Source organism: Epargyreus clarus, unplaced genomic scaffold (assembly GCF_041222505.1).
Source record: "Epargyreus clarus isolate Ecla_fem2 unplaced genomic scaffold, WU_Ecla_fem_2.2 ptg000012l, whole genome shotgun sequence".
In the NCBI taxonomy this organism is placed as follows: Eukaryota; Metazoa; Arthropoda; class Insecta; order Lepidoptera; family Hesperiidae; genus Epargyreus; species Epargyreus clarus.
In genome coordinates, this window is record NW_027332220.1 from 10,398,321 (window position 1) to 10,425,258 (window position 26,938).

General features: G+C 35.5%; 4 protein-coding genes and 1 long non-coding RNA gene across 6 annotated transcripts; 3 read left to right on the forward strand and 2 right to left on the reverse strand.

Moving 5' to 3' along the window:
• The first annotated feature begins 889 nt into the window (after positions 1–889).
• On the forward strand, positions 890–10,073 carry LOC140746404 (uncharacterized). Of its 2 annotated transcripts, none has more exons than XM_073078539.1 (7): positions 890–1,361; positions 2,887–2,994; positions 3,352–3,531; positions 3,833–3,922; positions 4,306–6,935; positions 7,539–7,754; positions 9,283–10,073. In XM_073078539.1, the coding sequence occupies exons 1-7, from the start codon at positions 1,238–1,240 to the stop codon at positions 9,304–9,306; spliced, it is 3,372 nt and encodes a 1,123-aa protein (XP_072934640.1). In that variant the 5' UTR covers positions 890–1,237; the 3' UTR covers positions 9,307–10,073. The 2 variants fall into 2 exon arrangements, with proteins under 2 accessions (XP_072934640.1, XP_072934641.1); XM_073078540.1 differs by having other exon boundaries at positions 891–976.
• Positions 10,074–11,548: 1,475 nt separating this feature from the next.
• Positions 11,549–12,327, forward strand: LOC140746405 (uncharacterized). Its single transcript, XR_012102767.1, has 2 exons — positions 11,549–12,167; positions 12,201–12,327. It is a non-coding gene; the product is annotated as an uncharacterized LOC140746405 (long non-coding RNA).
• A 6,219-nt stretch (positions 12,328–18,546) lies between these two features.
• Positions 18,547–21,835, reverse strand: LOC140746406 (uncharacterized). Its single transcript, XM_073078541.1, has 4 exons — positions 21,455–21,835; positions 20,874–20,966; positions 20,161–20,267; positions 18,547–19,834 (listed from the first exon to the last, which is right to left on the reverse strand). Exons 1-4 carry the CDS (start codon positions 21,650–21,652, stop codon positions 19,753–19,755), a joined length of 480 nt encoding a protein of 159 aa, XP_072934642.1. The 5' UTR covers positions 21,653–21,835; the 3' UTR covers positions 18,547–19,752.
• A 439-nt stretch (positions 21,836–22,274) lies between these two features.
• LOC140746550 (mitochondrial import inner membrane translocase subunit Tim22) lies at positions 22,275–24,466 on the reverse strand. Its single transcript, XM_073078701.1, has 3 exons — positions 24,124–24,466; positions 22,934–23,197; positions 22,275–22,411 (listed from the first exon to the last, which is right to left on the reverse strand). Exons 1-3 carry the CDS (start codon positions 24,350–24,352, stop codon positions 22,326–22,328), a joined length of 579 nt encoding a protein of 192 aa, XP_072934802.1. The 5' UTR covers positions 24,353–24,466; the 3' UTR covers positions 22,275–22,325.
• A 264-nt stretch (positions 24,467–24,730) lies between these two features.
• Positions 24,731–26,861, forward strand: LOC140746408 (uncharacterized). The gene is made up of 4 exons (XM_073078543.1): positions 24,731–24,944; positions 25,424–25,571; positions 26,185–26,348; positions 26,645–26,861. Exons 1-4 carry the CDS (start codon positions 24,827–24,829, stop codon positions 26,782–26,784), a joined length of 570 nt encoding a protein of 189 aa, XP_072934644.1. The 5' UTR covers positions 24,731–24,826; the 3' UTR covers positions 26,785–26,861.
• Positions 26,862–26,938: the final 77 nt, after the last annotated feature.

Below are 26,938 nucleotides of genomic sequence, written 5' to 3' on the forward strand. Positions count from 1 at the left end.
TCAGAAAAGTTTTATTTCCTTCTTAAAACAGTAAAATATTCCGTCATACGCAAATACAAATACAAAAGTATTTATTTGTAGAATAAGGTGTATACATTGGTGTTATAGTCAAGAATTTTCGCTCATTCTGCCAGAAATGGCGTACAAATATAATTTTAAGTCGCATTTTATAACTTCAAATTATTAAATTGTAGATACTAATCAGTGGTATCACAATAGAAAATGTCAAAGGAGCATCAGTGGACAATAGTAGATTATTATTGTATATATAATTCAATATTAAGACCAAATCATAACGCAGTTAAATAAAATTAAACCCTTATTATTTTTTCGCTTATCCATTGTATAAAACCAACTGAAATTGTCATATTTTGCTTAAAAAGTTAAATTTCCTGCAAAAAAAAGTAAAAATTTGATTAAAATAATATTATTTTACGAGATGATAGTACTCTCCAGGTGTATAATGAACATAATTATTGTCAAACTTCGATCTTTGGTAGGCTAAATTAGCACATATTGATTATCAATAATAGGCATAACTCGTTTAATAGTGTACAACAATTTATGAACTATACGTATTGGCATTGAGAAATTATTTGTAGTTACTCTTTTATACACAAAATCACTCACTGGGTTCACCTGATTGTTATTTCCATAAAGGGTTCGATAGCCTTTTACTTTTAACTTTCATTTCTTTTCGAAAGTAAAGATAACAGTAGTATTTCCTTACCTGAATTCGTGTGTTTATAAATTATGATACTATTAAAAATTGATAAAATATTATAGATCTATAAAATAACGCCTCTCTTTGTGCTACTACAAACGCTAGTGTGAAGGAGCCCTAATATTGCTAAAAAAATTGCTTTGCACTTTTGCAGTGCTGTGCTAAAGAAGAAGGACTGAAGGAGATCCTGTAGTCACAGATAATAAATATTGAGATAAAAAAATCGCTAAAATCTGGAAGTTTATAAATAAAGTACGAACGTAATTATTATTACTATGCGAAAAAAGTTAAAAGTTACTTAAGCTTATTCAAATTGAGCGACGATTTGTTATTGAACACGAGTTGCTCGATCAGCGAAATGACCAAAACTTAACAATCCTAACATACTTGCCCTTGAAAACAAAATTTGTCGACACAGTATTTTTCTTACTTCTCCGTACCACTTATAAGTTTTTTAGGAATGTGTGAAACCTAAAACATAGTATTCAAATATAAAATAGGTTTAATATAGTCATGCCGCCAAGAAAGAACGCCGATAAAGCGCGGGCCAAACCGCAAATAAAACCAAAGAAGGGTGTTACGAAAAAGTTACCGAAGTCAGTGGGAAAAGCGAAAACAACGCCGCCAGACGATTTGTGTACGTATAAAAATAATATGTATTGCGATTTGCAATACAAACAGTAAGTAATTCCTTCAAAAAGAAGTGGTAGTGTCACACACTTTAATCTTCTGCTCTGAGTCTGGTTCAATTCCCAGGCAACTAGATTTACCAGTCGTATACATTAAGAATCAATTTTATATTTTCCTTAAGTTAGAGTCCTTAATTTTTTTAAGTAATCTCTACCTGTAATGCAGATTACCACATAAATCACAAAATTATGTTTACCTAGTATACTATGGATTATGAAAGTAATCTACTCAGTTCTGGATATTATAGTCTATAACACCCATAGGTGTAAATAGATACAAATTTAAAAACAAATACAAACAAAAGTTTATATAATATACTTTGCTTATGTCCTTCACTTCAGGAAATGCCATACACAAATTAGGATATGAGTTGAACAATTTAATTTATTATATATCCATCTGTGATATGAATATGGAAGACTTCAAAGCTTTAGCCATAAACCTTTTGTGGTTCTTTGTGTCCACAATAAAAATGATTTGTTTCGATGGTTAATTCCTTCTACTTCTGCTTAGTAACTTGCTGATATTGGTAATCTATGCTATCAGTCACATAGTAGTAGCCAAGTCAGCCTCAGGTATCATTAAACATGTTGTGTCAAACAAAATCATATTTTCCTGTCAAATATTTCATGTAAGCGTGTTATTTGGTTATACACCACATCTAATATATAAAATTCTCGAGGCTTGACCGATTTTGATGAAATTTTTTGTGCTTATCCGGTATCTATGAGAATCGGCCAACATCTATTTTTCATACCCCTAAGTGATAAGGGTTGTTCACCCTTAACATTTATTTTATTTATATGGCAACACAATGTTTGCCGGGTCAGCTAGTAATTGATAAGATTATGGTTAATGGTAACATTTGCCTCTTAGTTTATATTGTTTGGTTATAGAACTGTTCTCCTGTATTAAAGCAAGTGATGTTAATGTATAATGCTTACATAGGTTTCAAAACAAAAGTGTAACCCTGGGACTCAAACCAGAGACCTCTAGCATAAAAGATCTAATTTCAAACCATTATCCTATCATATGGGAATAGCAATAAGGCATGTATTTGATTGAAAGTTCCCTGTAGTTATAAATTAATATATTGGTTAAATATAATATTGTAGAAAGATAAACAAACATGCTTAGTTGAAGGGAAGATCCCTTCGTTGTTCGATTCCAGCAGCACCACTGCCTCACCTATTTCTGCCTAACAACAGCAGTGTTAAGCTCTGCTGTATTCTGGTTTGAAGGATGGGCTTAGCAGTCATACTTTTCTAAGGCTTTCCAGTTTAGTCCTCAGGGGTAGTGACATATCTGTTGCCGACATCAAGTAGGAGTCTAATCCTATGTGGGATTGATTAAATACATGTCTAGGGGCGGCAGTAGCCACTTACCATCAGGTGGCCTGCATGCTCGTCTGCTACTATATTATAAAAATAAGTGTATTATTCAATATTTTAATAACAAGTATTTCTTTACAGGTGTTGTTAATCACAGTCTGGAACCAGAAAATGTGCCACCAAAATCAAAAACGAAAGCCCCTGCCATCCAAGCCAAAGATGAATTGAAGATTATGCGTGCCAATGAAGGTAACATTCCTATTACATGATAAACACTGAATGTGGTAGGACTCTCTTTGGCTCGGCTCTCAACAGCACCACTGCCGCATCTATTTCTGCCTTATAACAGCAGTGTTCTAGTTTCAAGGATGTGGTAAGGGAGACATACTTTTCTGAGGCATTCTAGCTTAGTCCTCAGGGGTAGCGGCGCATCTGTGGCCGACCGCAGGTAGGTAGGTATCTGGGGTTGATTACAGATGTCCATGGGCGGCAGTAGCCACTTACCAGCATACACATACCATCGGTGGCCGAATTTTTATGTCTGCTAATATATTTTCTTACTAAGTTAATATCCTATATTAAACAGCATTATATTTTCCATTCCAGTTCTTAGGACTGTGTTTAAGAAAAAACCAAAGCCCATGGACATAAAGCTGACGATCACAGTGCCTCCCGTAAAACAGGTGAAGAGGCGACCGGGCAGACAAAAGAAAACTAGTTCTGAAATGCCACATATTGAAGTGAAGATTGCGGACAGTGAACCAACACAAGCCGTGGAAAACAGTGGTAAGAAATCACATTTTATATTTTTTATTTTTTTTATTTTTGATGTGGTAAGGGAGACATACTTTTCCAACACTTTCGAGCTTAGTCCTTAGGCGTAACGGCGCATCTTCTACCGAGCTCAGGTAGGAATCTAATATCTTATATCTAATATACTAGATTATGCTGTAGTTTTGGTTGATCTTTGATTTGAAAGAAAGTTATATGTTAACATGCACTTGGTAGTTGACTATATTTATCTAATAAAATGCGGATATTGCGCAGATAAACTTTATAATACTTTTTCTTAATTATTTTGTTCCAGAACCTATACAAGACGTGGCCAAAAAGAAAGCAATAAATACAAAAACTTCGAACAGGAAAAGATGTGCAACAGTAGACATCCCAGTTATTAGTAAGACACATTATATTATCATTCTAAATACTTGGACGATACCAGTTTGACTCTTAATATCGTTATCGTTAGTAATATCGTTTGGGGTTTGGAGTTTGTTCTTTACTCGGATGAGATATCTAGATGATCTTAGATCTTTTAACAATACACAATATTATATATATGGTTGTCACTACCCTGTTTAAATTTGTCCATTTTGTAGTAGAATAAAATTAACATTACAGTTCGTATTTTAACGGAAATTTCTTATAATATACCATATCTATTGAATTCTTTCGTGAAGAAATCATATGGCTTTGAGTACTTGAATATGATCGAGACATGCAGGGACTTAATATGAACAGAGGGAAATTATTATCATTCATTATTTTCATTAAAAACAGATACTGAGCCACAAGCAGTTCAAACGAATGAACCAACGGAAGAAACTCCGAAAAAAAGGAGAAAATTATCCCTTAAACGGAAACCAGCGCCATTTCCGGTGAAGGAGACGGAAATTCAGAAGGTCACACCCAAAGGTAAGGAAGAAACACAAGAATCTTCACACGCGGACAAAACAGTTGTAAATTCGAATAAAACAGATGTGGATAACAAAAATGAAACACAATCTCAAGATGAAAATATAATTAGTTGCAGGAAAAATTCATCTTCAAGTACATCCACATGCTTGTCTTGGACAAAAGATATTTCCAGCTCTAGTACGATTACTTGTATGACGGTACAGTCCAATGACTTTGTGAGAATAGACAAGAAGTTGCCTATTATTAAACTGACTGACATTGATGACAAACTTAAGATTAAAGTTATTACCGATGATATATACGAAAATTCCATTGATACCCATGAAAATGAACAAAGAAGTCCAAGCAGAACCGAATGCAGCGAGTTTTCGGCTGCTGATTTCAATGTCTCCCAAACTTTGAATCTTAGTACGTCATCAATGACGTCAGTTAGAAGTAACGAGCCTCAAAATAATGCGACCAAAAATAAAGAAATTGTAGAAAATCTCCAGCGAAGCCTAGACAATTTGGCCTCTAAAATGAAAAATTTCGATTTGGAAATCATTAATTGGATCGGCTACGAGAACGAAAGCAAAGATGTCAGCACGAAGTACTACAATGATCGAACATTTGAGATCCTGAAGGAAGAGAGTGACGTCATTAAATATTGTAAGGAGATCAAACGGGTATTAGGCGTTGAAGAAGATGAGCCAGAAATTATTGAAACAGAAATCAAAAATATTAATGAAGTAATAGACCAGCGACCCGATTCTAATAAATCTGCCAATGACGTTTTAGAACATGTTAACCAGGACCCAATCCTAGAAAAGCCAGATAATTTAGAGAAGATAGAAAATGGAAACGACGCAAAATATGCAAACAATAGTCCTAATCGCATGGAATGTGAGAAAAGGAAATCGTTTGATAAAGAAGTAGAGTTTGATAATACAGAGGATGATGACGCAATATCACTATTCGCTGATACGATGGCGGATACAGACTATGATGATTTCGATCCCACACCACCGAGAAGACGGGACAAATTCTCCGCAAATGAACGCGTTTGTCAAAGCAGTCAATATCAACAACCAACAAGAGTAACAGATCCGCTAGATAAATACGAAAAAACGTATTCTAGAACAGTTTGTGAGAAACACACGGCCGACTCTAGTTCTAATTACAACAGAACTATTGATAGTAGTGTAGGGAACAAATTTGATAGTTTCGATGACGATTCTATAAGTGATTCTAATCATTTTAGCAATAGGCTTAAATTTACGAATAGTGTAGATAGGAGAACTTCTAACGAACTTATAAATTTCGGCGGTAATTTTGGTGATTATGACAATGATACGAACACGAACGTACCCGTAAATTTCAATAGGAAGTTCACTGATTTCCAAAATATTCAAATCAGGGCCCCCGTTAATAGTTTCAGTCAGAGATTTAGTCAAATTCAAAACGATACCGACGGAGCATTTTCGAATTTACCAGATACTTTAAATAGTCAAGATATGGATAGACCGTCAGCTTATATTCCTGAAAATAGTAATGAGAAGCCGAATGATATTAATAGTAGATCTATGGTGGGACCTGAAAGTTCTGGCACAGTTGAATTTAAACATCCCGGCTTTTTACCAATTCCTTCAGGCAGCAAGCATGTCCATAGTGGAAGCAATATATTCAAAAACATATGCATCTTCAATCTCGCTTCAATTTGTAAAAATGCCGTTTGTAATTTCCCTCACGTGAATATCAGCGTCGATCTTGCGAAACCAATACTGCAAAACCTTTCCGAAGAACAGTTCATTAGAGAGTGCTCGTTCATGTTATGTTGGACGGTGCTCCGACGAAAGTTCGGGTGTTGTTTCGTCGAAGAGTGCGTTCGTCGGAATCTGACGCCGTGGGTCTTACACATCACGGTCACCGTCATCAAAGATTGTCGTAAAAAGTTTAACGATAAAAGTGTAGAGGATTCCCGCTTGATAGAACTCGTCGAAATCGCTTTGCTCCATCTAAACAATGCTGATTTGGAAGCTTGCGAAAAGATGCTCCGGTCTAAGATCTGTCCTGACGTGCTCTTGTGCGACTATTTCATGAAAATTATATCCGAAACGCAAAATTTCTCGCGGTTCAAGAACGTGTTCATAAAGTTGACGGTGTTCATGTGTCATATAGGGCGGTCGTTCGGTTTGAACGTGGCGTCGCAGGTGTTGGAGAGGCTGTGCATATTGCCGTACGACGACGCTTTGGCGCGAGTGCTGATCCAGATACTGGAGAGGACGAGCCCGAAGGTCTTCAGTGTGGCGATGATGGGTTTGTTCGAGATGCAACTGTCGACGAACAACGTGCAGTTGTACGAGCGTTTGGTGGCGTTGAAGGGGAAGTTTGAAACGAATCTTGCGGTACAATCGCCGCACAGCTCGCCGCGCATATCGCCGAATGTGCCTCTTCAGACGTCCACACCCGCTGTGCGCGCGGATTCGCCGGACACGACCAATGTGGATTCAATGGTGAGTTACATAGTTTTTGTTGTGTGGATTTTTTTTAACTCCTATTGTCCTGCAATCTGCCTCTCAAGGCATTTAGCTGGAGGTTATGTGGTTTCTAGTAGGCATGTATGGTTTACGCCCAGTGGCGCACCCATTTATAAGTATACCGTTCGAGGTAATTTCAAAGAAGGAGAGAAGGTCCTGGGGAGCTCTCCTTTTGATGCGCTTAAAGGTGTGGGTGGACTTCATTAGCTCACTGGCAAGCACATTGGGGGGTGTGTTGTGTGGATGGGTCATATCATAAGTGGTTACTATCGCCGTTGGATACTTGCGGAACCAATGATTTCTCCAATATTCTTACCATCAAGTCTATTTCTAAAGTGAACCTCTTCCATTGCGGTGGATGTCACTTGGCAGTCTTTATTCCGAGCTTTATTCCGAGTCTGGGCGTTAGTGTATTTGTCTTTGTGTGTGTTCAATTTCATCATCATCATCAACCCATTACTGTCCCACTGCGGGGCACGGCGTCCTCTTAGAATGAGAAGGATTAGGCCATAGTCCACCGCGCTGGTCAAGTGCGTATTGGTAATCGTAAGCGTATCTTTAATCCCTTTAAATTTCCAGAATAAAACAACCGAGCCCGTCATAACGCGAACGATAACGTTCAATCGTACCATCAATACGGGCAACCTGAACGTGAGCTCGGGCAGTTCTGACGGCGCCAAGGTCGAGCCCAGGCAGTGTAAATTGGAACAACGGTGGCGGTACTCCCCGAGTGTACTGAAGAAGCGGCGCGTGTACAACCACTGGGGGACGCCGAGGATGTACGGTAACACACCGGTACGTAGCGTTTTATTATTTTTGATGTGAGTTCTCTAACGTTAGCTAGGGTGATCTCAAATGGCCCCAATTGGAACAACTGTAGCGGTACTCCCCGAGTGTACTGAGGAAGCGGCGCGTGTATAAGCACTGGGGGACGCCGAGGATGTACGGTAACACACCTGTACGTAGCGTTTTGTTACTTTGCTTTATATTCTCCAATGACAGCAAGGGTGAACTCAGGAGGTGCCAAGTGGAACAACGGCGGTGGTACTCTCCGAGTGTACTGAGGGAGCGGCGTGTGTACAACCACGGGTGGACGGCGAGGATGTATGGTAACACACCGGTACGTAACGCTTTCTTACTTTGCTTTATATTTTCCAATGACAGCAATGACGAGCTCAGGAGGTGCCAAGTGGAACAACGGTGGTGGTACTCTCCGAGTGTACTGAGGGAGCGGCGTGTGTACATTCACTGGGGAACGCCGAGGATGTACGGTAACACCGATACGTAGCGTTTTGTTTCTTTTGGTATTATTCTCCAATGATAGCACGGGTGAGCCCAGGAGTTGCCAAGTGAAACAACGGTGGCGGTACATCGCGAGCAGACCTGTTTTGTATAGTTTTGGTTTAAGATTTTTTAGTATAAAAGTACCTGATGGTAAGTGGACATCTGTAATCAACCACGGATTAGATTGAATTTCTTCCTGTTGAAATGCCTCATACAAGCCTCTCTTACCATGCTTTTCAAATCAGAAAACAGCATAGCATAACACTATTTTCTTAGGCAGAAATAGGTGTGGTGATAGTGTCTCCAAAGTGGAACCACAAATAATTCTACTACCATTAAAATATCTGGTTTTCTCATCTTTGATTATCATTAATTTTACATATTATAAAATACATCTTTCTGTTTGTTTCTTTGTTTTGCTGTTTCTCAAAACGGTTTGTTCTAATTAAAGTTTTTTTATTTCATTTTATAGAATATAGGTCTTTCTATTGATGTTTCAATTTAAGAGGTTGGTATTACAATAATTTTATTATTTATGTGATATAATAATATCAGGTACCACTATTGGATAAGGGCATCTGCTACTCCATATAGACGAAGGTTTCCACCTGAAGCTTATCATTGATGCCTTTCAACTCTTGAACACTAAAGTCTACTCATATGTATGTTAGCCGCCTTGAAGGTGGTAGAACCCTTTGTGGTTCGATTCCGGCGGCACCACTGCCACACCTATTTCTGCCTCATAACAGCAGTGTTAAGCGTTGCTGTGTTCTGGTTTGAAGGATGTGGTAAGGGAGACATACTTTTCCGAGGCGTTCCAGCTTAGTGCTCAGGAGTAGCGGCGCATCTGTGGCCGACCTCAGGTAGGAATCTTCATCTGGGATTGATTACAGATGTTCAAGGGTGGCAATAGCCACTTACGATGGTAAGTGGAATGAGGTAGACTGCATGCTCGTCTGCTACTCCTTTATTATAAAAAGACCTATACTGGTTTTACCTTTCAATATGTGTCTTAAACTATTTTCTTGTATTTTTACAGAATTTTCGCCGGCCACCGCCATGATAGTTATTGAGGGAAACGCACTACTTCTGCGAGTGAGTTGTTTTGTCAACTCTCTTACTTTAATGTCTATTCGATGGTGACTAATTCTTAAGAAATAATAGTAGGGTCCGCGCCAAACTGCTAGTCCGCTTTGAATATAGTCGAGTCGCGTCGCAACAACAAATTGTAGATATTAGCGGGACGAAGACAGCACCATAGCTGCCCGCTCTCGCCCACGGGTACATAGCAGTTAGTGTGCCCTTACGTTACGGAGTATATGCTAACTAAACCTGTGCGCAACAACTTTAGGGGGCCTACCACCATCTTTTAAATACCACCATAGTTCAGGAAAGTTTTATTTCCTCCTTAAAACAGTAAAATATTCCGTCATACACAGTTGAACAAACTTAAACCCTTATTAATTTTTCGCTTATCCATTGTATAAAACCAACTGAAATTGTCATATTTTGCTTAAAAAGTTAAATTTCCTGCAAAAAAGTAAAAGTATGATTAAAATATTATTGTTTTAAGAGAAGGTAGTAACCCCCCAGAGCGGACTAGAAGTTTGGCGCGGATTATACCCACTATCGCCCACACTGACATTGTATGAATGCTCGTATAAGACCAAAGCCAGTGTAAGTTTAAGTAAAGATTGAAATCCAAAATGGCGGCTTGTTTTGTTTCTCGCTTACTCATTATGAGAATGAGAGAGGCAATTGTGTTTTGTTAGATAGATTTTTATGTAAGAATAAAACATATAAGTATAGTAAGTAGTCACTGCTGCCTAAGGATATAATCAGCCCCAGATGGTATTGATATACTATCTGAGGTTGATGCGTTGCTCCTCCTTATGTTATGTTACTGTTTGATTTGCTTTTTAACTTAGACTTGTACTACCCTTTTTAGTCCATTTACTATAATAATATATACGTTTTGGTTTAAAAAATTGACATCAATGTTCGTCATAACAGAAAATAAAGTCGTTATAGTTTATTGTACATCTTTCAACTATTTTACAGTTGAGTTATAAATTTTATTATGTTTTATGTGGTTCCATTAGGGTGGTTTTGGTTTGAAGGGTGTGGTAAGGGAGACATACTTTTCCGAGGCGTTCCAGCTTAGTCCTCAGGGGTAGCGGCGCATCTGTGGCCGACCTAAGGAATCTTTTCTGGGGTTGATTACAGTCCATGGGCGGCAGTAGCCACTTACCATCAGGTAGACTGTATGCTTATCTGCTACTCCTATATTAAAAAAAAACGTTGATTACAAATTTGCATGGGCTGCAGTGACCACTTACCATCAGGTGGACTGCATGTTTGTTATAGTTGGGCCATTACAAACATGCGAACTGGGTTATAAATATTTTTTATCAGATCTCTCGTTCACACTTATAATCAAATCGGAACTCTCGCTCGCGCTTCTAGTGTTGTGTGTAACAACAAAGGATTTGTCGATCGTCAATAGCAGGTATTCAAAGAAAGGTTAAGGTTAAGGAAATAATGCAAAATACTGTTTAGGATGTATTTTTATCTGCTTTTAAAACAAAGAATATATTTAATATTATACAACTTAAATTGATATAGTTAGTTACCGCGTCGTTTATATCTAACTGTGTCCGAGCGGCATCCCTTTATCGATAACGAGTTGTGCGGCATTGTAACATTATTTTGATGTCATGTTTTATTACTCAGTTCGCACGTTTGTAATGGCCCAACTATACTTCTACTAATTAAGCAATTATATGATTAGATACGTTAATACCAAATCTATATTTAACTGTAAGAAAATGTAAAGATCTACTATTCCGTAAGTGAAAATAATATGTTATGAAAATAGTGTATACTATATTGTGATACTTAAAATAGCAGTTGTTGTTTCAAATGTTAACATAATTATAATAATTCAGATTACTTAATAATAAAGCCTTTCCCTTAAATTCTTAACCCTACCAAAAGGTAAATTCAAAATAGGTAAAAAAAAACGATTTTATAAGGTGATACTAATACAGAGAAATGTAGAAAAAAATTAAAGTTGTGAAAAATTGCAGATTTTTATATTACAGACGTAATTTTAATGTATTTGTCACGGCTATATAATTATATATTATGTGCATGCATATTCTGACCGTTTGTAAACTGTCGACTAACTTACATATGAGGCGACAATTATTATATATCGGTTATTGATAATCAATCCATCGTTTTTTTTCTTGTCTAAAACATTTAACAATTTCTTCACACGGCCGTTTATTAATATTCAATCTGTGAAATCGTTACCTACCAAAGATCGAAAATTGACAATGTCTAGAAATTGTCTCATGCCGATCTTGGTTGAAAAACATTGGATAGATTGAATTTTAATAACGGGCGTATATCAATACGTTTACTTGGTGCCTAGTTTATGAACGTTTTCAAGAGGTATATAGCTATAAGATTTATATAAGAATGTATATTCTATATTATAACTATGTAAATTTGTACTATATGTACATTAAGTGTTTCCTAAAAAGCATTTTTTATAATAGAATTGTCATAAGATACTACAACAACAACTTGCCTTGCATATTGTAAGTTTACTCCTAACGTTAAAATATTATGTTAATTTTAGCTTCTGCAATGTATAGAAACACTAACTTTACTGTTTGACAGAAGATGGCAGCACTTGCGTCGTAAATCACGCTATCAACTTTTTTTAAACCGCGAACTAATATCCATATTTATAACATTGAAGTTGATAATGAGCAGTTCACCTGATAATAAATAGTTACTGCCGCCCATGGACATATGTAACCAACGCTATATGGATTCTACCTAAAATATATCATAAATACATTGGCACTCCCAAAGACTGCCATAGTCTCCTCATATGTGCCGGCATATAAGGCCATAACCTTTTACCCAGGGCCGGATTTAGAGGTCTAGAGGACTTGGGGCAACAAAGGAGTGGAGGCCCCCTGGCCCCAAATTATTTTCCGAATAAAATGAACAATTTTTCAGTTGAGGTTTTCAATAAATATTTTATTGTGAAACGCAGGTAGATTCTTCTAGTATTCATCTTTGTATAAAGTACTGTAGATAAAGGTGAAACAGCGAAAAAAAATATCAAAGGAAAAGATTTTTTTTTACTAGTGTTAGTAAACACTAGTAAGTCGGAAATAAAAAAAAAATCCGACGTCTCTATTGTGGGGGCCCCTATTTTGTGGAGGCCCCGGGGCTGCCGCCCCGGTTGCCCTCCCTTAAATCCGGCCCTGCTTTTACCCAAACTAAATACAAAGAATCGAACATTCAAAATTAACTCAATTGTTCATAGATTAGATATTGTTGCCACTAACTTGATTTAGCTCCTTTGGATTGGCGTACGCTGTTCAAAATATGTAGTCATTGGGTCGCGTTATACTAATTTTGTGCCATTTCTTTCGAAGAAGCGATACCATACTGATATTGTACTTTTAAGTTTGTATTTTTGAATTGACATTTACAAATCTTATTTTTAAAAGTGATACAAAATTCCCTTAAACCTATTAATAGAAGACATGTCTCGTCCCTTTTCTATCATACCTATTTTGAATTTAAGGTACACAATAAAATATTGTTCAATCTTGTATTAGCTCGTACATTCACCATTTTATCAATAAGTAAGTATTAATAAGACAGTAAGTAAGAAGGTAGACATACTTTTCCGAGGCGTTCCAGCTTAGTCCTCGGGGGTAGCGGCGCATCTGTGGTAGCGATGGGCGATTGTTCTAAAAAAAACAATCGAATAAATCGACAATCGACGGAATCCACAATCGATTGTCGATTTATTCGTAGTAACAAAAAAACAATCGAATAACAATCGACGTTCGAATAACAATCGACGTTCGAATAACAATCGACGTACGAATAACAATCGACGTTCGAATAACAATCGACGTACGAATAACAATCGACGTACGAATAACAATCGACGTACGAATAACAATCGACGTTCGAATAAAAATCGACGTACGAATAACAATCGACGTACGAATAACAATCGACGTTCGAATAAAAATCGACCTTGAAATAACAATCGACGTACGAATAAAAATCGACCTTGGAATAACAATCGACGACTGAATACAAATTATACCGCGCGGCCACATGCGTGTGTGCAGGACAATGTGCAGGTGCGTCGTGTTGCAAAGTTATCGTCACTTGCCACTGGTTGGAAAATGTAAAGTATTGTATTATTACATTTTAGTCAATTGTACTATATATTGTTGAGAAATAATTATACCATAAATCATTTTGTATCAAATACTATGGAGTATCATCGATAATCCAGATGTCGTAGTCATCCCCTAAGTTCGTTTCATGACAACGTTTTCAAAAAGGTCATCTGAAAAATATAATATACGTCTCCATGGCGCATATTATAGATAAAAGTTATCACAAAAAATTATGTACTCATAGTTACATTAAAATTACTCGGTGAAATACTATATATTTGAAGAAAAATAATGTTAACAACGCGAGTAGGGTGTGAGAGTGTGTGGCCACGAGGCGCAGTGAGCAGTGCGAGAAGCAAGGTGTGGACGCACCATTAAATAACAGAATGCAACGAAGCAGCGGAAGGGTGCACGACGCACGTGCGCTTCCCCCACCAAATATATAAGACTGACTCAGATTTCTTAAACACAGAAATTAGGGGCTCCTCGCTGCTAGTAGCTTTGTGTATACTAAATAGTTGACCAACAACCAAATAGCTTCGATAGTTCCATTTTTACGTAACAATCGCGTATCGCTTGACTGCGCTGTTACTAGTTTTGCGTGTACTAAACAATCGACCAACAATCGAACAATCGACGAACAATCGAACAATCGACCAACAATCGAACTATCGAACAATCGAACAATCGACGAACAATCGAACTATCGAACAATCGAACTATCGAACAATCGAACAATCGACGAACAATCGAACAATCGACCAACAATCGAACAATTTCGATTGTTCGATAGTTATTCGAATACAATCGAAGAATTTCGATAGTTATTCGAATACAATCGAACACAATAACAATCGAATAATTCGATTGTTTTTAGTAACAATCGCGCATCGCTAATTTGTGGCCGATCTCCTATCTGGGGTTGATTACAGATGTCCATGTGCGGCAGTAGCCACTTACCATCAGGTGGACTGCATGCTCGTCTGCTACTCCTATATTATAAAAAAAGACAACTCGCCATAAATACATCTTTCTTTTTTATTTGATAAACACCTTGTTGCCTCATTTAATGTAAGTGTAATATATGTAAAATTCATATTTAGACATTTATTTAGGTATAGCTAGTAAGTATGATAGAAATTTTATTTTTGGTACTCAGGACTCGTTCAAACATTATGTACGCAAAATTTAGTATTTTTATATATCCATCTTTATATTGAAATTAGATCCTTCTTTGCAAAAAGTCGCAATATTTACTATGGGGGTAATAATCGCAATAGAAATTATTTTATTATTATAGGGATAGGATAATTAACTCTATAATGATAATGTCATATTGCTGACGTAGTCATTATGGGGACCCTATGTCATTAATATGTAATAAGCGAATCGGATCCCCCTTCACTCCCATTTAGTGACTATGTAATGCTTGAATGGGCCTTATGCTATTGTGTTCAGTCAGATTACTATATAGAGTACAGTGTGATTATTGTGTCTAGTTGATATAAGTCTAAGTAACCTATTAAAATGATCGTTGTTTTTACAATAAGACTTCTCTAAGCGGATTGTTGTCGTATGATATACCTCAAAAATAATAGATATTTTAGTTATAATTTCGCTTTAAAAGTGTAGTGCTGTTGACTTCGAGAAATCCTTTGGCCATTGTTTCAAGTGTAAAGGAGTTGTCCTCAAAAATAATAATAAAATATAAAATCAAGAATAGTTTATATTGCTCAGACCACATTGCTATTTAAAAAAATATCAGTCTTCAGTTCATATCATTCGTTCGCTGTTACCGTAAAAACCTGACATCGGTCATTTGTCTGTGCTGGTTATATAGATAACCATATAATGGTTGATCCTTTAAAATTTTAAGCTTATTATAGTTGTAAATAAATTGTAAATATTTGACATAAGATACAAAGTCCTGTACAATTAGGCATATTATTTTCAATTACAAATATAAGTTCTAAACAAGTCGCCGAGTTGTTTTATTATTTCCTCATAATATCACATAATTATTATTATGGGTTACACGTTTTCTGTAAAAAATGATGTTAGTAAATGATAGAACACCAACATATTTTTCTGTAACTATATTAGGCAGTTCTGTTATAGTAGGCAGTGCTCTGAAGGTACACCAACTTAGTCCTTAGAGGTAACAAACACATTGATGGTCATGCTCAACTTGTACTCTAATCTAGGGTTGATTATAGATGTATATTAACCACGGTGGACTAAAGGCTAGGTTGTTATTTCTATATTATAAAAAGAAATAAACTTGCATACTGTGAGGCGCCATCTCTTAAATAAAATAACATTTATATACTTGTAAAAAACTTTATTACTATAAATTATAATTATTGTAGCGTTATAAACATTACAATGACAGCGTAGCCAGAAAATAGAAATATTTAGAATATATCAGATCTTAGGATTAATCTAGAAAAAGTGTACAAAGCTTACAGATAAGGTAGCAACTAAAATAAAGATTTTACTCTCGTGTTGTATAAAATTCCATGGCAGTAACCATATGTAGTTTTATATCACAGATACGCCCTGCCTTGGGGCTTTCTTGTCACACGGGTTTCAGACGCGCGGGTATATTTTGCGTGACAAGAATAAGGTCCTTAGTGCGACAGTTCACAAATTTTGACACCGAAATTCAGTAGTATCACTGAACATAAGGCCAACAGCCCGAGATTCATTGAGAGTAAGAGACACTAAAGTCGTATATCTTTACTCTGTTAAATGCCACACTACATAGGCTTCAGGGTGCATCTATAATTCATACCAATAAGTACTTCATTCCAATTTATATCAATAGGAAGTTAGTAAATTAGCTTAGCAGATTTGAGCCGGTTTAAAAAACTTATAATACTTAACTTGAGAGCCTCAAAATATAATTATAAACATACTATTTAGACAATCAGTCTTCACAACTATAAAACTAAAATATTAAGGAACTTCAGTTGAATACAAAAAAGTATTAGGTAGTGGTACCATTTGAAGCAGGCGCGCGAATTGACTTGCTTCATAATATATAATTATATGGATTATTTTTGGTAATTATTATTAATAAATTACGGGTCTGCGCACAAAAAACGTCCATAGTAAAATACATTACTGAAAAGTGCTACAATTACGTCACTTATGACACGAGCAATAGATTTACAATGCTCTTTAGTTTCATACGAAAATAGGTATTTTTCGGACATTTGTAACGCGACTAGAGCCGAACATTTTTAATTATCTAGAATTATTTACATTAAAACATTCTACTATTGAACTGTTTTTTGTATTTAAATTAAAAAAGATATATGTGGCTAACTAAAAACAATCCTACAACTTTTTAAACCGATACTATACTAAAATCTAAAATATTGTTAAATAACTTATGAAAAAACAGGTCCTTAATTTAGTTATACCATCACATTTTTGTGTTCAACTAGAGTTCTTATACTCGGTGGTACAAACATTATAATTTTATTTTCAATACTATATTAGGTATTCAGTAAGGGCAGGTCAATTTTGACCTAGAGATCAGATCAAACATCTGACGAATAAACTACCAATAAAACAACATTAGCAAGTAGGGCGATAACTGATGATTGGTCACCATTCATGAAACGAGTCAGATAATGTACCCATCATATAGAAAACCTACCCAAAATTAGACCTTAAACCTACATATAAATAAGCGTTCTACGATATTGTCAGAAAAAGCGTCACGATTTAAGCTACACTAATCTGCAGGGGCGGCCGTAGGGAGGTGCGAGCGGTTTATGACACCGGGTGTCGAAGACACCCGAGCGTCAGTTTAATAAAGAGGCTAGGCTGTTAATGCCTCTAGTTCCGGGACAAGAATAGGGCTACGGTATCCCCTGCCTGTCATAAGAGGCGACTAAAAGGGGGCTTCTGGGGTCGCGGATGGCAAGAGTGGGACCTCGAACCGCCCGGCCTACGGTCCCGGGAAAGACGGCGGTATGTGTGGTCGCGTACCGTCGTACGCACCAAACGGTGCGGCGAGCGATAAGCTCACCTGGGCGGAGCCCGATGGGGCAACGCGCTAAGAGGACTCCGGTTGCGTTCCTTTGGAGATCCCGGAGTCCTCTACGCAGCGCCGAGGACAGCCACCGGGGAGGTTTTAGTGCGATACGAGTCCCATATAACCTTTTGTCGCTCCCACGGCATCGGGTACCTTTTGAAGGTTTCCCCGTCGTGAACAAAAAAAGGCTGTTATTCAAACGGCTACTTAATCTACTTGGCTGCAACATACATATTACAGTTTCGTTTCGACATGAAAGTTAAGAAATACATTAAAATTAACTTCCAACATTTGATTACTTTGCTATTCCATAGAAATAGTATATTTTTGTGTTTTAGGGCCATCATGAGATGTCGCACCACCTAAACTTTTTGCTAGGGCCGCCACTGACTAATTTCTTATATATATTAAGAAAGCGAATGCAAAATTTGGCGTATATAATACTGGATATGCCCACATACATTAAATGTGATATCATGACTTAAAAGAGGGCGCCCTCAATTGAATTATATATTTGTATATAACGATGTAATAACATCAACACATTAACGTCTTACTGGCAGTGCCAAATATCACGTAAGTACATTAATATTTAAGTATATTCATACAATATTCATACATACATCTGATAGTTGCAAATATGGGCTAACAAAGGTTGCCTTGACTTTCATGCAACCTAAAATATACGGATTTGATATTAGTACTGACCGCCTATTGGCTATTATTGTGAGCGATAGTTGCGTAAGCTACCATCATGTCGCTTAGGCTACAGATCATTCGCTCCGGTGTCGTTCGGGCGTCCGATTTGTAGTTTGAACGACCGAGCACGGTACTTATTTGACTTTATTCACAAAATCTGTAGACTGTCGATTGTCTACGCGTTAAATATAAACAATCGATCCAATGTTTTATCAAACATTAACATTTTACAATTACTTCATACTAGAAAATATTACATTTTGATGTTCAGTAGTAACATTTGGGTAAATTGCGTAGTTAATAATGAGCTTAAATAGCTAATGATACTAGCCGATGGGTGGTCAGTCTAACCATAACAAATATGTGAAACAGCTTTCAAAGCGGTACATTTCGCATTAGGCAACATACAGAATCCAGAGGTGACTTGAACATACATTGAAATTTTAATCATACAATGTGTATAATTAAGAATTATTCATGTATAAATAAATCATCACCATTCTCTTATCCTAGCTTTCTGAGGGCTAGAATCACAATATTATAAAGATACAGATGTATATCATTGCCTGTTTAAACTTATTGTGTTAAGAAAGTGTAATCAAATTTAGGCAGAAAAAGTTTTGAGTTTTTCACATTTATCATTTTATATTATTGAAAGTTTCATCAAATAAAAATTTAGACCCAAAATTATATGGTTAATACATGTGACATCTAGATCTATTCTGCACCAACAACTTAGTTATTTAAAATGTGCTCCCACAACATGTCACTTATATGGGAGCTTAAACATACTGGAAAACATTATTAATGTTACAATATTTCCTATTGTTACTTATAAGAAAAAATCTTCAATTTCTGCCCAAATCCGACACTGATCTCTATGCAGACATAAAGTATTGAATAGCACCAATCAATAGTGTAAAAAGAATACTACAGTAAATACATACGAAGCTAATCTTATATTAAGCGGTGGGATAATATTTGTGCGTGGTTTTCTTTCGCGACGCAACGTAGACTCCTTAATACATTTGAATTTTAAGATCATTTCTTTCCACTGGCATTATTAATTTTATTATAACTTACAAGTTAAGCATTATTATGAGTTGAGCTGAGAAAAATATTTAATTAATTTGTTGTACAATTCAAGATTTTTATATGAATGTTATAGGATTTACAATATTTTTATATGCGCGTACTCCGACACACAAAAACGATAATTTGATTATTTTGCTATTGTCATTGTGATTTGGTATATAGTTTCTGTTTTCATTCCATAAACGTTTCGAATTAATATTTGATCTTCTTTATAATATCTTATAGATGTTATTTTAATAATGTTTTCTTATTCGCGACATCAGTACACGCATCAATTTTTTTAACAATTCATTCAATTTTTTTTTATGAATTTTTTTTACAAAATTGTGGGAACACGAAAAATTTTTTATACATGACTGTAACATTTGATTATCAGAGCGTAAAATGTATGTCTAGTATTAGGAGCCTACTTCATTAGTTCGTCCATGCATCGATTCTAATGAAAGAGCGCGCGCGGTCGCTTCTTAGCCAGCAGATGCCATGAATGTGTCACGCCTTTACGCCTCTTAGGGGACAATCTGAAACATGCAAGTTTAATATTATTTTTTAATACTATTGTTTTAATATTATTTGGAAGGCACCACCGCCACATCTATTTCTGCAGTGTTAAGCGCTGCTGTGTTCTGGTTTGAAGGGTGTGGTAAGGGAGACATCGTTTTCTGAGGCATTCCAGCTTAGTCCTGAGGGATATCGGCGTATCTGTGTCCGACTTCAGGTAGGAATATCTAATCCTATCTGGGGTTGATTACACATGTCCATGGGTGTCAGTAGCCACTTACCATCAGGTGGACTGCATGCTCGAAACCACAATAAATAAAACTACTTTTATGAAATCTTTACTTACCCATGGTCAGGAGTGTCAGGCATGTACGGAGACATTCTGAAGTCACGGCTGTGAGGGGTTTCAATGCCAAAGGGGCTGTACAGCTTCGTGGGACTCCTGCCAAGTATCTGGGAAAGCCATTTAAGATATATTTTATTATAGCAGTACATATGTAGTTTTATTTTTTACAGCCTATATGTTGACCCACTTGTATGGTTTGTGGTCATGATGAACTCATGCAAGTTCAATGTGCAATATAAATGATAAACGATTCAGCTTATTTGTTAAGTTTGATGATATACTCAAATTATGAATGATATTTTATTGCTATGGGCTTGAGTAATAAAAGCAGTAAGCTTGTTTCTATTTTATATTTGATATTAATTGTAATCTTAATTTAATTATAATTTAAGTTAGTAGTGTCCATACTATCAATGCCATGTTCACCTGTAAGTTTGGGTACATGACCTGTTTTTCTAAAACTGTTGTAATGTAATTTATATAAGCATGTAGGTGAACCTTTAATTAATAAATAAATAAAGATAGATATCGCAAAATGGTACACTGTTGTTGCGAGCAGATGTAGTCATACAATTGACAATGGCAATGCAATTTATTTTTATATTCAGAGCGGACTAGCATTTTTATGCAGACTATAATAATTATTGTAATGCATCAATTATTGGCACTGATAAGAATTTGGTTCAATAAAGTTAAGAGTGATAACAAGTTACCTGTTTTTTCTTGGTGACAGGGGTAGAGGGAGTCCGGCACGGAGATCCAGTCTCGGTGAGGCGGTGCCTGCGTCTGCCACTCATCCTGAAATGCTATAGAGGAATTTATATTATTTTTCATGTAAGTGAGTTAAGAATCTTGATGTTCTGATAATTCTTATAGATGTTTGCTTTGCCAGGGATTTAACCTGTGCATGTGCAAATCGAAGTGCTAATCATAATGCTTTCATGAATACCTACTCCTTAAAAATCTAATGATTTATGGTTTTTTACATTACATACATGAGATAGAATGTGATCAGAAATGCAATCATTATCTGGTGTTTTAATGAACATTAAAGATCTCTAATAATAAATAGTTAGAAGTTTAAAGTATTTCAATTTTAATAGACTTAAAGTATGCCATTGTCCTTTGATAATAATTGACGCTCCTCTTTAAAAAAATATTGAACGGCTTCTTTCAATGATTCTACGAATTGTTTAATTAAAACGTTTAGTATACTATTTAAAAAGAAACCTTAATGTTTCCAAAAATCTAAAATATCGATCAAACTTAGCAAAAAATAGGGACAAGTATTTACCTGCGACAAATTTCCAAAGGTGTTTCGGACACTCTTAAAAGTCCGTGATATCTTCTCGGCGCCGGACTGCAGAGCTCGGCGCGAGTTCGCAAAAGATTTGGTCGTAAATATATTTCTATTGTAACAACCATCGACATGCCGTAAGCTTTCACGCGCCGGAGAATCGATACCAGAATCCGTTACAAAAGGATCCTTCATTTTGTACTAGTTAAGTAAAATATCACGACTTATATAACTTCGAACTATTAGCCTAACACTATATACAAAGTTAATATAGAGAAAATATACACTTCAATACATCTTTGTAGAAAAATTTGCAAAAATCAATTCACACGGCCAGCGTTTTCGTACGTTCGTTACGTTGTTTTTTTTTAAATAATGCGGTTCCAATGTTGCCATATTTACAATGGTAATAAATAAAAATGTCATAATTATTGCCAAACGTGATAATTTAAAAGAAATTTAATATTATATCAAATGAAAAGCATTTAATCAATATATTTTTCAACAATTTATTTTTTGCTATTGATAAGTTATAATTATTTTTTAATATCCTTAATTTTAGTAGTTATCCAATGACGTCCGGTAGTCGGATGTTGGTTAAAACATTTTATGAAGCTTCAACCATTTAAAGGAAAATAACCTCTTCCGGTTTCTACTATTTTTTTTATTCCAGTGAAATAATTTAAATAAATCTGAGATTTCATAAATGAAATAATGTTTCTACACATTAATTACATGGCCAATGGAGGTCAATAAAAAATAATTTTCATTTATCGTAGATATGAGTTACAACAATTATTTGAGTAAATAACAAAACTTTTTAATTAAAACTAATTTATTAACTAAAGATAAATGCCAATCCATTTTATTATCCTCTTTGGTGCATGTAGTAATCAATTACAGTGGAGAATGCTGCAAAACCGGCGGCGCCAAACATACCCGCTTTTAAACCACCTGAAAATATAAAATGTTATAACTTAAATAACAACTTACATACGACAATTTCATCCTACAATTTACATACAACATCTTTATTTTCAGAGTATCTATGGTGATGATGGCCATTAACCATGAAATATATAATATTTGTTACTTTATATCTACATGTATCTTTATATATACTATATATGTACATAGGTACTAGATAAGTACCTGTGTACTCATATAAATTACCCAATAAAACAGGCTTCTACCCAAATTACATAACCATAGGGGTGTATATGTAGTACTCCTCTTTGCAGGAGACAAAAACCCAATAACTTTTCTTAATGGCAAGAACTGTTTTCATGAAAATTACCTAACTAATCTCTTATTATGAGTCCTTGAGAGACTTATTGACAAATTTGAAAGCAAATGACATAATGAAAAAAACACATTTTTCATATGCCTCTGTCAACATTTACCAATAAATCTTTTGAATAATATTTTATTAAACCAAAGTCGTAGATGTTTCAAATAAATGTTAAGGTTTTCTACCTCTCAACCCAATAAGTCCTCCAGTCACACCACCAGCGTATGTCCCGTTCTTCCAATCAGACTTCCCCCTAGCTGTCTCTATACAGCACTCGACTCCAGAGAACACGGCACCCAGGATGGCAAAGTTCTTAGCGTAACTCAACATGGCTCCTTTCATCTCCCTCAGGATCTCCCGAGCCGTCTGTGTTTGTGGCGCGGTTGTGTCTGTTACGTTTGGCATTAACGAGGAGGTGAATAAACCCACTGCTGCACCCAAACCATAACCTGGAAAGCAAAATTAATATTAGTATTGTGGCTCTCTGGTGATTGTAACCGAAATTAAGTAGCATTGGAATATTTTACGATGCAAAGAGAGATGGTGTTACAGTTATAAATATAAACTGGAAAGAATAACATCAGCTGAATATAAATGGCCTTGTGAAAGACCACAATATAACAAATTATAGACCATATAATGCTTTACTTATGGGAAAAGACTCATTGCTTTTAACAACTTTTAATACTTAAATTATGCGTTTTAAGTAGTAGTAATATTTATCGAATACAGAATTTTGACAGTGAAATGCCTTCACTGTCTTAAAAATACAAAGTTATTTAAAAAAAAATAGATCTTGGCAGTGACATATTCAATGGGAGAACTCAAGAAAATCAGTATTGAGTTGACTCCATATATACATGCCTGTAATAACAACTACACACTCTCTTAGAAGAATAAAGTGTAGAGTTAGTTGTTAAGTGTAGTTTGAAGGTGGTAGAACCCTTTGTGGTCCGACTCCGGCGGCACCACCGCCACACCTATTTCTACCTAATAACAGCAGTGTTAGGCGCTGCTGTGTTCTGGTTTGAAGAGTGTGGTAAGGGAGACAGACTTTTCTGAGGCGTTCCAGCTTAGTTCTCAGAGGTAGCGGCGCATCTGTGGCCGACCTCAGGTAGGAATATCTAATTCTACCTGGGGTTGATTACAGATGTCCATGGGCGGCAGTAGGCACTTACCATCAGGTGGACTGCATGCTCGTCTGCTACTCCTATATTATACAAAAAAAAAATCTTGGCAGTGACATATTACATGGGAGAACTCAATAAAATCAGTATTGAGTTGACTCCATATATACATGCCTGTAATAACAACTACAAGCTCTCTTAGAAGAATAAAGTGTAGAGTTCTGTACACTTTTGAAGCAACTACTTACCAATAATACAACTAGTAAGAGATTTGAACGGACAGCTCTCAACAGTAGCCTCAATCATCTTCTCTTCGTTAGTCTTGATGATAACAGGGCCCAAGACCCTCGGTATTATGATATTTTCTCTGTACCGATACACTTTACCGACCAGATACTTCGCGAGGGAATCAAAGTCATTCTTCTCCATAAATGATAATAAATCAGGGTCAGTCGGTGGCTTCTTGTAATCTGTCATGATTGTGTTTTATAAATATATAAAAATACGTTTACGCTTTAATATATTCGGTGTTTTATTTTAGTTTAATTTATTATAACCTGCAAGTATTTTACAAACAGCTGATTGACGTTACATTTTGACATTTATCGGATTGACAGATTATACTTCTCAATAATCTATTTTTTAAATGATCTCGATTGTGTAAACATTTCTTCTTTTCAATTTATTATCATTTTACAAAATTAACCTAAATCAAAAGCCGTATTTCATTCAATTTTCATTTAATAAACATATTTTAACGGTAATGATTTGTAACGGTAGTTTATCAAACGATTTTGGTCAAATTTGATCTGTCATTTTCAATTGTCATTTGTCATTATTATCAGGTATCATGTCAAAAACACGTGTTGAATGTTGTTGAAGTTGATTGAGCTGTCCTCGCTTTTCATAAAATTAAACATACAGAATCGACTTTAAATAATAATCTCCCAAATGTCGGATTCATCAGAAGATGAGGATTTATCTAGATTTAAAGAAGCTGTCGATACTTCCTTCGTAAAATTGATCGACGAGTCAAGAGGCATAAAAACTAAAGAGCCTGATAGTAATGGTAATTGTGTTTATATTTGTGTTTTGTTGTACCGGACACTAATTTTCATGCGAACAAATGAGCGTAAAATTTCATTTCGAATTTGTTCTCAGTCCATAAATATAATATTCATTAAATAATTATATGACACTTATAATAGTTTTTAGTTATAAAGTTTTAGAATGTAGAACACTTCGTGATTTGCCTCTAGAGGCACCGTCATCACACCTATTTCTGCCCAATAATAGCAGTGTTAAGTGCTGCTGTGTTCAGATTTGAAGTATGTAGTAAGACATACATAGTTGACACTATCTAAGGTGTTCCAACTTATTCCTCAGGAGTAATAATATAACCGAGGCCTCAGGAAGGATTCTAGTCTTTTTATTTATTTCAGATTGATTGTAGGTGTCTATAAGTCAGCCATCATCCACACTGTTACTTCTAAGTCATATATATTAATAGAGTTTATTTGTTAGCTTGTTTGTTGTCAATCGTTACAGGCATGAAGAAATCGGAGAGATATCTTGAAATATCAAGCCACTACAATGATGTGAGGGTACCTGATGATATGCAGAAGAAGATAGGAGCCAAGATATCAGCTATTATCAGCAAGAATGTGGAATTTGTTATAGTAGAAAACAATGTTAAGTATGTATTCTTCCTAATGGGAGTACATTCCCAGTTATTTATTTATTTATATTTTTTACATCGAAATACTAACTAAACATTACAGATTTTCTTAACCTAAGCGTTCAATTAGTTTTACAAGAATTAGCAAGTGATTGAACATAGTTGCCAGCTGTTCTACGAAACACAGCAGGTTATAGTATACTGTTCCTTTCAAATTCAGTTAAGTTTGAATACAATTTAGTTTAAGTAAATGTTTGTTCATATTCAAATATTAGTATTTAGATATGCTGAGTGATGTCCGTGCCAAACTGCTAGTCCGCACTGAAGTTGTTGCGAGCAGGTGTAGTCATACAATTTACTATGGCGACGCAATTCATTTCTATATTCAGAGCGGACTAGCAGTTTTACACGGACTATACCTAAGTGCTTACTTAAGCCATTGTAGATAAGTAATGGCATTCCTTATTCTACTTTTTATAATCATGACTCAATAAAAAGTGCTTCATAAATTTTACTGTTAGTATTTAATCTAAATATATTTATTATCATATACTTGTAGCTAATATTCAATGGTCATGTATTTGTATATTCCACAATATTAAACTTCATTTGTTTTCTTTTTTGTTTTCAGAAAGCGAAAAATTAAAGGAGGGGTGAAATTGTTCACAGATTCAGATAGCTTTTTATCATGTGAAGAGGCAAAGGATACTCAGACAGAAATCCATAATAAGGAATCAAAGAAATTGAAAATTAAAAAGAGACAGATTGATTGTGAAGACTTACAAAAAGAGGAAGGTATGATATAATATGTTTTGAAGGGTGTGGTAAGGGAGACATACTTTCAGATGAAAGCTCTAACTTAATCCTCAGGGCTAGCAATGTATATATAGCTAACTACAGATAGGCTGGTAATCTTATCTGGGATTGATTACCGATGTTCATTGACATCAGTTGCTATGTATCGTTAGGTGGACTCCTAGCTCATTGGTTACTTTGACTTTATAAAAAATAGATTTAAAAAATGCTGCTTATTATATGCTTCACTTATGCTAAACTTATAGTACTTATTAGATGTAAATAATTCATTTTAGATAAAGTGCAGGCTGTAGCTGTGACTGGCGAATATATTATGTCTAAAGAGGAAACAAAATCCTGGAAGTCAAGGCGGAAAGAAAAGCTATTCAAGTACAAATCTAATGGTAAAAGTAAGGTTTTGACTGCTGTTGAGTGATTTAATTCGTATAAGGAAATCTCAAATACCTAATTATAATGCATAGTCCTTTATATAATAAATTTGTTTTTGAACTATTGGTCTATTCATAATTCTAAAGAATATCATTTTGGCGACTTCCCGCTACTCGTCAAGAGATTTTAGTTGAAACTAT